At 32.5% G+C, this 12,508-nt stretch overlaps 1 protein-coding gene across 2 annotated transcripts in view; it reads right to left on the bottom strand.

Moving 5' to 3' along the window:
- Positions 1-12,508, bottom strand: part of VPS13A (vacuolar protein sorting 13 homolog A) — a 266,873-nt gene that overhangs the window by 17,949 nt on the left and 236,416 nt on the right. Inside the window, exons 68-69 of one of the 2 annotated variants that reach the window (XM_028090367.2) lie at positions 6,268-6,382; positions 5,506-6,070 (exon numbers count right to left, since the gene is read on the bottom strand). In XM_028090367.2, coding sequence (XP_027946168.1) covers positions 6,050-6,070; positions 6,268-6,382 — 136 coding nt within the window. In that variant the 3' untranslated portion in view covers positions 5,506-6,049. Of the gene's footprint in view, positions 1-5,505; positions 6,071-6,267; positions 6,383-12,508 lie in introns of those variants that run through there. The other variant, XM_028090366.2, reaches the window with a different exon arrangement.

Genomic DNA, 12,508 nt, shown 5'->3' with positions numbered 1-12,508 from the left:
ATTTGTTTTATTCTTCTCTGATTCAGGGCTTTCAGTAATGTTTTGTATTGTACTATGTGTACTCACTGCACTTCATCAATTCAAACATTCATCCACTGAAATTAAATTAACAATCTAAACATTTTTAATTAATCTCCATTCATCCCAAAGGTGCAGGGATAATCAAACTGATGTTTTTATATGTCCATCGTAATTATTACTTGATCTAAGTGAATAACTGTGTATCTTATTTAGACCCCAAAGAATCTCTAATATTTTTTTACTATTATAAATAATAAATTATTATAATTTATTATCCGTAAAACAAAAGCCAAAGGCTTGAAGGTACAGTATAACAGTACACAACAACACTTAGGACAGTGGTTTCTGCTCTTCCTCCCATTACTATCGGGAAGTATGAAGCTAAATTTCACCACAGGACTTAAAGCAGACCAACTACTATAGCAGCTATCATTCTTTATATGACCTTGGGATGTAAATATGATAGCATATATTTCATGTTGAATATTGACATCTTAGTCACAGATCTAGAATGGCTCCATTTGCAAATTTTAATAACATGACCTGAAAAATCAATACTTAACATTGCTATGTGTTTTGAACAATTTCAAAAAGTAAAATTTATAAAATCCAGATTTTAAATACAGAAACAAACTGAAATTTCTTTTTTTATAAGGAATATTGACAGCTGTATTATTCTGGATTTACATTTGCTATATCCAATTCATCTTACTTCATTTATAGGCCGCTCTTATAAATTTATCCATGGTGACAGGTGTTCACAATTCCAGGCTTTTTATGAATTTTTCTTCCTGCCAGTTTTCAGTATGTTATTCAAGTGTCAGGTAAATACAAAGGCAAATAAAGAATGAGTAATTACTCCCTTAGAGAAGACAGATGGACTCTCCTTCCCTTTTCCTATACATAAGCAGTGACCATGTAGAAATTCAGAATATAAATAAAGGATATGGAGAGGTGTGGTATTTCATAATCGATCTTTCAAATGCAGCTTTTTCACTAGACTTTCTCATTAGATAATACTCCCATTTTAAAATTCTAATTATAGAGCCTCTAATAAACAAAAGAACTATTCATCTCATGAAAGTACCAAAGTTGAACTCATTTTCTATTTATTTGATGGAGTAAGAAGATACTTTTGTCCATGTCCTTTATCTCCAACAAGAGCTCATTAGTGTAGAACAGTGCAATCTTAAATCTTGAATTTTTCTCTAATAAAAGCAACACAATTTTTTTTAACTGGAAAAATATTATCTGTGGTCAAAGGAGCTTGAAAAGATTTTTTCACTGTGGCCAGAAAACAAAAACAGAAAGAACAAGGACAATTATACTGTTAAAGAACATATTTCACTTCTAAGAAGGGTTAAAAACGTAAGACTGATGAATCCTTAGGACCACATAAGCCACGAGTTTACTAGCTACTAGAATATTGTTCTAAATCATTTCACTATTCAAGGGATTTTAAATAAATGTAATCCTACTTAAAATTTTCTTTGCATTAAAATGGCAAGTCAATGCTGAAATATCCAGAACTTTTCCAGATAAATTCTTACAAATCTTTATGAAAACTGTACCATAGCATTAAGTGTCATAGACCAACCACAGGAAACTCAGTAAATGCCTTGCAATCAAGAATTTTAGCATTTTTCCCTTTTAGAAAGGCCCCGTGTCTAGTTGAAATGTAAAAAGCCAAAGAAGACATTTCCAGACCGCTCTTTCCTAAGGCATACAACAATATGTAACAATGTTCTTTCTAGCTTCTTGTAGAAGGAGTAGGTTTTGTATGATTTTGGCTAGGGGTGAGATAGACCAGTGGGGACCAAATACCAGTCTCTGATACCAGTCATGACTATTTCAATGGTCAGTGTTCTCATGTATTTACTTATTCCAAAAAGATAAGAACACTATTTTGATGAAAACACATTCTTTGGCACTCACATATTTCTTAGTCCTAGTACACACAACCTGGATTTCTACTTAATAAATGAATGCTAGGTAGGCAGACATTTCAAAAGAAATGTCTTATACTTTTTAGCACCCTTTTTTGTAAGCTCAACATTAAAAAATTAAAATAGTCATTTTCTAAGAAATAGAGAATACTGATATATAGAAATAAAATCTTGGTAAACTTAAGGATTAGACTCAGAAATCATGGGCTGAATCAATAAAGCCAAAAGTTGAACAATTAAGGCAGTTATTTACTATAATCTAATTCATATAAACTCAATATACATAAACTGATTAACATAAATAAGGTAAATGTTTCTTTGTTGATCCCAAAGCACAGCAGTCATAGGGATTAAACATCATATTACTATAAAAGAGAGAGAGACACACAAACCAAGAAATAGACTCTTAACTACAGAGATTAAGCTGGTGGTTACCAGAGGGGAGGTATGTGGTGGGGGGAGGAGTAAAACAGGTGATGGGGATTCAGGAGAGCACTTGTGTTGAGCACCAGGTGATGTATGGAAGTGCTGAATCACTATACCATATACCTAAAACTAGTTTTACACTGTATGTTAACTGTACTGGAACTTAAATAAAAACTTTCAAAAAACCCATCATATTACTAACAGTCATTCACTCTTTAGAGGATTTTTTTTTTTTTTGGTATATCTAACTTACTAGTGAAACAGGACAGAATAGTTTTATCTAAATTGAAAATTAAAGAAAACCCTTCAGTGCACAAAACATAAAACAGTTCTGCTCACAGATCGTTCAGAGACATTGATAATGTTTTCCAATATAACCAAGAACAAACATACATAATTATGCTTACCATAAAAATTCTTCTAATGTCCTGAATTAATTTTTAATATTTTATAATAGGGATATAACATATGGATATTTAGGTTAATAAGTAAATATAGTGACTATAAAACCAACTTTTTTCATTGTGTGTGTGTGTGTGTGTGTGTGTGTGTGTGTGTGTGTATAGAAATAAAAAGTGAACCAAAGAACAGAACTTCCTTTTTCATTCTAAGACTATAAATTATGTCACTGTCTAATTTCCATAACAAATCATGAATGCTCCTTATAATAGCAGTACAACCTATATGGTTTTGGAATAGAACAACAAATTCATATTGCTTGAAGTTATATAAGTTTATTATTAAAAGAAATTTGACAAAAATACTTTTAAAATGCTAAATATAAAATATTGACTAGCTATTACTATTCTTTTTTTTAATGCAATGGCATTACATTACAGCCCAGAAAATTTACAGAGAATATTAAAAATGGCATTTTGCTAATAAGCAGATAATTGAAAATAAAATTAGTGAACATTAAAAAATAATTAAGTTTAACTTTAAATCTTAAAGATAAACCCTGCATTGCAAAGCTACAAAACATAGGTAAGCAAATGCTAGAATATACAGTATGCCCTACTTTAGATGTAGAATACATTTTTTCTGTGCTTAAATAATGCAATTACTTTGCTTTCTGTAAATATGTAGAAAAACATTTTAAAAGGAAAAAGATTTAAATTCCCTAAAACTGGACATACGGGTATTATGGTAGCAGTCATACAAAACATGTTAATAAAACATTCCAAATAAAATGACAAAGAACATATGAATTTAACATTTCAGATCTGACTAATCATCATCATCATCATCATCATCATCATCATCACTACTGCTACTGTGAGTCATAATCCACTCCCTGTAGACCTGAATTTTCTGTAAGCATGGTAGAGGAAAAAAGAAGCACAAAGGTTAGTTAAGCATGGCAAAATGCTTGCAAAACATGTAAAATTATGAAATGTTCAAGGAGTCAGAATAATCTTAAGGCAGAGTTCAGATCTGAGTAGGGCAGTTATTACAGATATAATATTCCATAACTTAATAGACCTAAGACTAAACCTACTGGTTGGTACCCTCATTGGATAAAATAGTTGGATGATACCAGTAAGGTATTCCATGAATATATGAGAATTATTATTCTATTTCTCTAGTAGGTAACTTGAATTGACTAGTAGGAGGCATTATAATACAGTACTTCTTTCTAGATACAAAGGCATACAACCAAGGAGTGTATTTTATATTTAATTATATATACGCCCATATAATTTACTGAACATAGAGTACCTTTTTTTTAGAGAATTAGAAAATAAAAGGAGAAACATTTAAAGTATTAAACATTTTCTAAGGCACCAATGTTAAACCACTTAGATTAAATCTTTCCAGATGAGATTTTAAATCCTGTTTCTATGTCATCTGCTTTTTTTCTACAGTACTGGCACTCATGTATTGTAAACTATTTGCTAATAATAGAGTTTTGATTAAAAAAGCACCATTACCACCAAACCAACAACCTACTTCTTACACCTGTAAGAGAACAATGCTAACCACAATCATCCTAAGGCCTCTGGTGAATTCCTATAGGTATTCCAGCTAATATTATGTTTAATAATACTCTTGCTGAAAAACAAGTAAAACAGCTGACAAGGATTGTGAGGTTTAAGTCATTTAAATAGCTCTTTTAGCAGTTAGTACTAAAACTGGCCTACCAAAAATAATATGTACCTTTAAAACACACAAAGGTCATGGCCTTTAAACCCCAAAGTTTAAAGCTTTAGCAAACCATTAATGAATGTATAAAATAAATTTACTTGTCACTAAAATCAAGTTATCAACTGAGAGAAATTTCTGGTATCTCATGGCTTTCTTATTTATCATAATCTATCTCCTAATAATGAGGATGCATTTCTAAATTCTCCTCATTACTCATCCTTACTTCTTACTGAATTTGTTAAAAGTTTCTCAAGAAATATTTTTAGTTTTTCAATAGGTGATCTAATATTCAGTCCAGTAAAATGTCAGTAGTATGTTATTAACATAAGCTACTAATGTAAGTAACATGTTACTTCCCTAAAAAGGGAAGGCAGGAATTGAAGTTTATTTTCAATTGTATTAACCACGGGTGACTTCTGCACCATCTCCATCTTCCAAAGAATGATATACTGTCATTGTAGAGATTGCACAAAATGCCTTTTAGAGCACAACCTCTCCCTAGATCGCCACTTCTGTCCCAATATGCAATTATTTTGATGCTTTAAAAACATTTTAAATACACTGTCACTTTACTAAAACACATTATCTCAATGGTTATGTTTTACTATATTAGATGGAAGTACATTTTATGCAAAATTATATACTCTGCACATAGTGGGTAAAGTATTGAAGTTTTAAATATTTACCATGATCATTTTAGACATGACAATATTTAAAATATCAAGGCTATAAAGGAAGGACCATATCCCATAGTTTATTATTACTACAAATATTTTCAGGTCTTTATATACATAATGACTCCTTCTCTGTTTGCAAACAGATGATTTAATTCATTAGTCGACATCTAAACCACAGATGAAATAACTTTAAATTGGTATGATCTATTATGGTATATTACCTACACCATAATCCAAATTTCAAAGTAAGAAAAGTATCTATTATTTTAGATAAAATATTCTACCTTCAAATGGTGGGTGTAGATTTGTTTCAAATCTAATTTTCCTTAATAAAAGATGTTGGCTTTCATGTGAACTGCTTATCAGATTCCACAGATTTTAAATAGACTACACAAGCATAAGGCAGGAAGAGGGTCAAGGCCAGTGGAGTATCTTCAAAAGAAAAGCCTAAGAACCCAAAAATTAGCCAACAGCAGTGGTACTGGTTTTTTCCTTAACCATGCCCAAGTGGACACGAGAACTGTGTAAAAGCTACTAGTGGCTTGATATGCAGAAGGAAATACCCTAAACAGAAATGGTTTAATTGGTTAAATAAGTACCACCAACTATGAGGGTACATAAGGCACAATGGTGTTCAACAAATCTAGCAAATCCGGTACAGAACTAAGGATACCCTATAAAAAGATCAGATTTACTAAAATCCTATACAAAAAGTTACCAATACAAAAGCTTTTCTTTGTATTCAAAATACTGAAACAGCTGTACGTAGTTCGTAAATTTTAAGACTAAAATCTACTGTTGGCTTTCACTTGCAAAGTCATGCATTAACTGTTTTCATATCAAACTTTTTGATGCCTGTAAAAAAGAAAAAAGATCTTATAGTAAATAAATGTACATTAAAACCTAATTAAATATAAGAAACTTATAAACAGAATTAAATAAAACATAAAAACGCAAATAATCTAACATATATTTGAAATTTTATTTAGCTACTTTTAATGAAGTGAAATTGACTAAATTAATCTTAATGTGTAAGATATTTCTTCACCCACCTGTAACATCTGGTTTCCAGTCCCATCCCTCAACCTGTAAGGTCTGATAACTCCATCCTCATTAAAGAATCGAGGGGGTCGCAGGCTCTCCACTTCATCAGAAGTCTCTGTAGCTCTACAGGAAAAAAATATGTAACTTGATTATAAAAATTATCCAAAAACTCTTAAGTACACTTTAAAATGCAACTACTAAAAAGAATCTTTTTTTTTTTTTTAAGATTTTATTTATTTGACAGAGAGAGAGAGGGAACATAAGCAGGGGGAGTGGGAGAAGCAGGCTTCCCATTAAGCAGGCAGCCCGATATGAGGCTCAATCCCAGGACCCTGGGATCACCACCTGAGCCGAAGGCAGACGCTCAATGACTAAGCCACCCAGGTGTCCCAAAACAGAATCTTCTTTTGGATAAGACTATTACATCATGTCTCTACTTTAAAATTCGTCTTTATGACACTAATGTAAATTCTCTAGAAAAATGTCGACTTGTAAAGAAGTTTGTTTATAGATTGTCTTGGACTTTCTTTGTAGACAATAATCAGAATCAGCAAATGAATACTGCTTTTTCTTTTTTCTCTGATTTAAGACTTAATTTATTTTCCTATTATACTGTCTGGTTCTTCCAGTTCAATGCTAAGTACAACAATACAATGCTAAATGTAAGAGGGGATTGTAGGCAACCCTGTCTCATTTCTAAATTTAAAGGGAAAGCTTCTAAAAGTTCTCCATGAAGAAACAATATTAACATGTTTTTCTTTTGTTTTTTAAAGGCACATTTTGTCAAACCAAGGACATTCATTTCTGCTCCTAGTTTGTTTATAGTTGTTATTGTTATTTTTTTTAAAAATCTTGAATGGGCAATGAATTTTAAATAAGAAATTCCTTCCTGGTCATTGCTATCTTCATATAGTTCTCTCTTTCAATCTATTATTGCTATAAATCACATTACATGTATGCTTTTCTAATGTTCAAATACCCTAACATTCCTCATAGTCCCACCTGGGCTTGACATACACTCACTGTTTGAAATATACATACGCATTGCTAAATTTGGTACTATAATAATTTAACATTTTTGACTGTATGGACCTACATGAGAATGTCCATTTGTTTGTTCATTCATTCAACAAATATTCACAGATTCAATAAACATTAAGAGCTTACCACATAATGTGTCCATACGTATAACACATACATATGGGTAAGTTCTCCAATTACAAAGCAGAAATTGGCAGAATGGATAAAAAATATGATCTAACTATATGCTGTTCAAAAAAGATTCACTTTAGAGTCAAAGATGAAAGTAAGTTGAAAATGAAAGGTTGGAAAAAGATATACCATGTAAATAGTAACCAAAAGAGAGCTGCAATAGCCATACCAAGTTTAGAAGAAAATTAGACTTTAAACAAAAAATTCTCATTAAATACAAAGAAGGACATTTTATAAGAAAAGTTAATACATCAAGAAGATATAAAAATTATGAACACATAAGTACTTAACAACAGAGCTCCCAAATACATGAAGCAAAAACTGGCAGAAATGAGAAGAGAAAAAAAAAAAAATCAATAGTAATAGTTATTTCTATATCCTACTTTCAATAATGAATACTACATATAAGATCAGCAAGGGAATAGAAAACTTGAATTAACACTATAATCCAACTAGACCTAACAGACATCTATACAGAAAACATTTAATTCAACAACAGGAAACTACTTATTTTTCTCAAGTGCACACAGAATACTTTCTAGGACACCATGTATTAGGCCCTAAAACATGTCTTAATAAATATAGAAATACTGAAACATAAAGTATAGTTAGAGGCCACACAGAGTAAAATTGGAAATTTGTAAGAGAAGGAAATTTGGGCAATTCACAAATTTGTGAGAACTGAACAGCAGAAGGTCCAAGAAAAATAACCAAGGAAAGTTAACTACTTTGAGACAAATGAAAACAAACACAACATACCAAAACTTATGGGATATGGCAAAGACAGTATTTACAGAGTGATTTATAGCTGTGAATGCCTAACACTTAAAAAGAAGAAAGATACCAAATCAATAATCTAAATTTACACCTTGAGAAACTGGAGAAAGAAAAGGAAACTATACCTGAAGCAGGCAGAAGGAAGGAAATAAGAAAAATTAGGGTAGAAAAGAAAATTAGAGCAGAGATAAACAGGAAAACAATGGAGGGGATCAATGAAACAAAAAATTGGTTCTCTGACAGAGTCAATGAAAATGGCAAAGAAAAAAAAGACTTCAACTGACTGAAGAAACAATCTGATTAAGACTTCTGTCAAATAAAGAGACTGAAGTAGTAATCAAAAAACTTACCCGAAATAAAAGTCAAATCCAAATGGCTTCACTGATGAATTTTATCAAATGTTTAAAGAAAAATTAATGTAATTCCTCCACAAACTCTTCCCAAAAAATGAAGAGAAGGGAACACTTCCTCATCATTCTATGAAGACAATATTACCCTCATACCAAAACCAGGCAAAGACCACAAAAAACTACAGACCAATGTCCCTTGTGAATACATATGCAAAAAAACCCTCAATAAAACGTTAGTAAACTAAATCTAGCAGCACATAAAAAAATTATATACCACGACCAAGTGGGATTTATTTGAGGTAGGCAATGTTGGTTCAACATATGAAAATCAATTAATGCAATATACTATATTAATAAAAGAACAGAAAAAACAAACAATGCCAATTTAATTAATACAGGAAAAGCATCTAACAAAACCCAACATCCTTTCATGATATAGGCACTCAAACACAAAATAGAAAGGAACTTCTTCAACCTGATAAAGGATATCTACAAAAAAAGCCATGGCTCTCATCATAATTAATGGTTTAAGACTGAAAGCTTTCTCCCCTAAAATCAGGAGCAAGACAGGCATGACTGCTCTTGGTACTTCTATTCAACATTGTACTAGAGTTCTAGCCAAGATAATTAAGCAAGAAGAAGAAACAAATGGCATTTAGATTGGAAAGGAAGAACTAAAACTACTTTTATTTTTAGATGGCATGATTTTATATATATAAAACCTTAAGGAATCTAACTATTAGAGCTAACAAACAAGTTTGGTAAGATTGCATGCTGGAGTCCAGCTCCAGTAGGAAAGGGTTTCTTGAAGGAAAGGATGGCGTCGGCGAGTGAGGAGACACGGACACAGGATCAGGTTATAAGCATCTCCTCCTGATAGCCTTGGAGGGACTTTATTTATTCATTAGAATATCTCCTTGTTTTTCCATTCTTTCATAACATGTGATTTTGTTTTTTACATTTTATCGCAACCATTTCGGATTTAAAAACAAAGGTGCTAAACAGAGCGTGACAGTGCGAGACAAAGCGTGACCTATCTGCTATTGTGTGCTAAAGCAAAAAAATTCTATTTTTACTCTTGCTCAAAGGTTTATCTAAAGTTTATTCTTTCTCCAAAGGCAGCTCACAATGTGTGCACCCTATCTTATCAAAGTACTTATTCCATTTCTATATGTTTTCATCTCTTGTCCTTGCTCCATAGACACCACGGAGGATTACTCCTCTTAATCTTTACCCAGAGGTTGACAGATGATGCCCGCACCCTTTTTTTCCTTTAATCTTATACCATTTGTTCATGTCCTCATTATCAACTCCATTATAAGGAATGGGAGGAGTAGGGGTAAGGAAGTTAATCCTACTCCCGGGCTTGCCTTGAGGGGCATACCAAAGGTAGCCTCCTATTTTGTATGCAACATAGGGAGGTCCCTGTACTGTGGGAATGACAAGAGATTTTCCTTTCCTAGAATCCTGATGTTTCAGAGGTGCCTGATGAATCTCATCAATAGGAATTTTTACTGGGCCTGGATCCAACAGCTCCCTTACAGATTGGAGGACATTGGGTATTTTTACTTCTTGGCCCATTGTCAGCCTTATTGGAATCAGTTTCATTATGATTGCTTGCACAGGCATAACTAAATTTATAAATCATTTTATCATGAAACCCCAGAAAAAAATCCCATGATTATAAAGATTGCCGCAAATAAAAGGAAAGGAAGTAGCAGGAGCCAGCTGTGGAGTTTCCTGATTTTCAGGATTGTCCCCCATACTTGGACTTCGTCAAACAGGATGAGTAGCTTGGCTCGCGCCAGTTGCAGAATAAAAGTTCAATATACAAAAACTAGTATTTCTATATACTAGCAATACACAATCCAAAAATGAAATTAAAACAATTCCATTTATAATAGACCAAAGATAATACTTAGAAATAAATTTAAGACATGAATACTGAAAACTACAAAACATCATTGAAAAAAATTAAAGACCCAAATTAATGGACAGACATCCATTTTCATTCACTGGGAGACTTAATATTGTTAAGATGGCAATAATCTCCAAACTTACCTTGATTAAATACAATCACTATTCAAAACTCCCGCTGTCCCTTTTTGCAGAAATTAACTGATCCTAAAGTCATGATAATTCAAGTGATTCAGAGAATATCTAAACAATCTTGAAAAAGAAGAGGACTCACACTGATATTAAAGCTTAGTACACAGCTACAGAAATCAAAACAATGTGTATTGGATTAAGGATAAACATACAGGTCAATAGGATAAAACGGAGAAATCTAGAAAAAAACTCAAATTAATAGTCACTTGATTTTGGAAGAGAGTGGGAAGACCATTCTATAGGGAAAATGCAGTCCTTTTGAAAATTGGTGCTGGGACAACTACATTTGCACATACAAAAGAGTAAGTATGGACCCAACCTCTCCAACCTCTCATTGCATACAAAATTTAAAAATTAAAATGAATCAAAGACCTGAACTTAAGGGCTAAAACTGTAACTCAGTTTTAGATGTAAATCTTCATGACTTTAGAGTAAGTAATGCTTTCTTAGGTATGACAGCAAAAACACAAGCAACCAAAGAAGATAAAGATACATCAGACTTCATCAAAAGGCACTAGCAAAAAAGCTAAAAGACAATACACAAATGGGAGAAAATGGTGTCTACTTTCCAGAATAAAGAACTCTTACAATTCAACAGCAAAATGATAATCAACCCAATTAAAAAACATAAAAGGATCGGAATAGACATTTCACCAGGAAAGATATATAAATGACCAATAAGCAAAATGAAATGAGTGCTCTACATCGTTAAGAAATGCAAATCAAAGCCACACTGAGATATTACTTCACCCAATAGATTAGCTATTAAAAAAAAAAGCAAAATGGAAAATAGTATTAGAGAGGATGTAGAGAAATTGGAAACTTCTAAATTTTTGGTGGGGATATAAAATAGTGTAGCTGCTGTGGAAAACAACTGGGCAATTGCTCAGAAAGTTAAACATATAGGTTACCAAACTGACTGAGCAGAGCAATTCTACTTCTAAAGAAAAACCGACAAGAACTGAAAGCATATGTCCACATAAAAACTTAAAACATTGTTCTTAGCATCATTGCTCATAACAAAGACTAAAAACAATCTAAATACCCATCAGCTAATGAACACATAACCAAAGGTCGTCTATCCATAGAATGGAATATTATTTAGCCATAAAAAGAATGACGGTCCCAATAATGCTACAACATGGATGAACCTTGAAAACATCATAATGCTAGAAAAGGCCACACATCATATGATCCCATTTATTTGAAATGTCCAAAATAGGTCAATCTACAGACAGAAAGTAGAATAGTAGTTGCTACTGGCTGAGAGGAAAAGACATGGTGAGTAACTGCTGACAAGCACAGGGTTTTCTCTAGAGTGAAAATGTTCTGGAATTAGATAGTGCTGAAACTTGTACGATCTTGTGAATGCTAAAACCCAATAAAATGCACTTTAGAACGCCTATTTCTTATAGCATATGAATTCTATCTCAATTTTAACTAGACTATAAAAAGGTGTTTAAAGGAGCATTAAAGATTCCAGGGGTCTGAGAGAGGGAGGTAGATGAGTTGTGAAAGGGCAATGTGAAGTATCTGTGTGGTGCTGGGAATTGTTTAGTATCCAGACTGGTGGATATGTGAACATGCACAGGTAATGAAACTGTATGGCATGAGAGCATATACATGCCAATGAGTGCAAATCAAAGTGGGAAAATCTGAATAAATTCGATAGATTGCATCAACATCAATATCCTGGTTGTGATATTATACAATGGTTATGCAAAACGTGTTAGCCTGAAATCTGGGCAAAACCTATGTAGTGGTCTCGAAGGTGGTTCCTGAAGAAATCAGACTAGATCCC

Source organism: Eumetopias jubatus, unplaced genomic scaffold, assembly GCF_037043125.1.
Source record: "Eumetopias jubatus isolate StellerSeaLion01/CBP00866 unplaced genomic scaffold, mEumJub1_p1.0 scaffold_15, whole genome shotgun sequence".
Classification (NCBI taxonomy): domain Eukaryota; kingdom Metazoa; phylum Chordata; class Mammalia; order Carnivora; family Otariidae; genus Eumetopias; species Eumetopias jubatus.
Note: the sequence above shows the minus strand (reverse complement) of the source record. Positions and strands in the feature narration are given on the sequence as shown.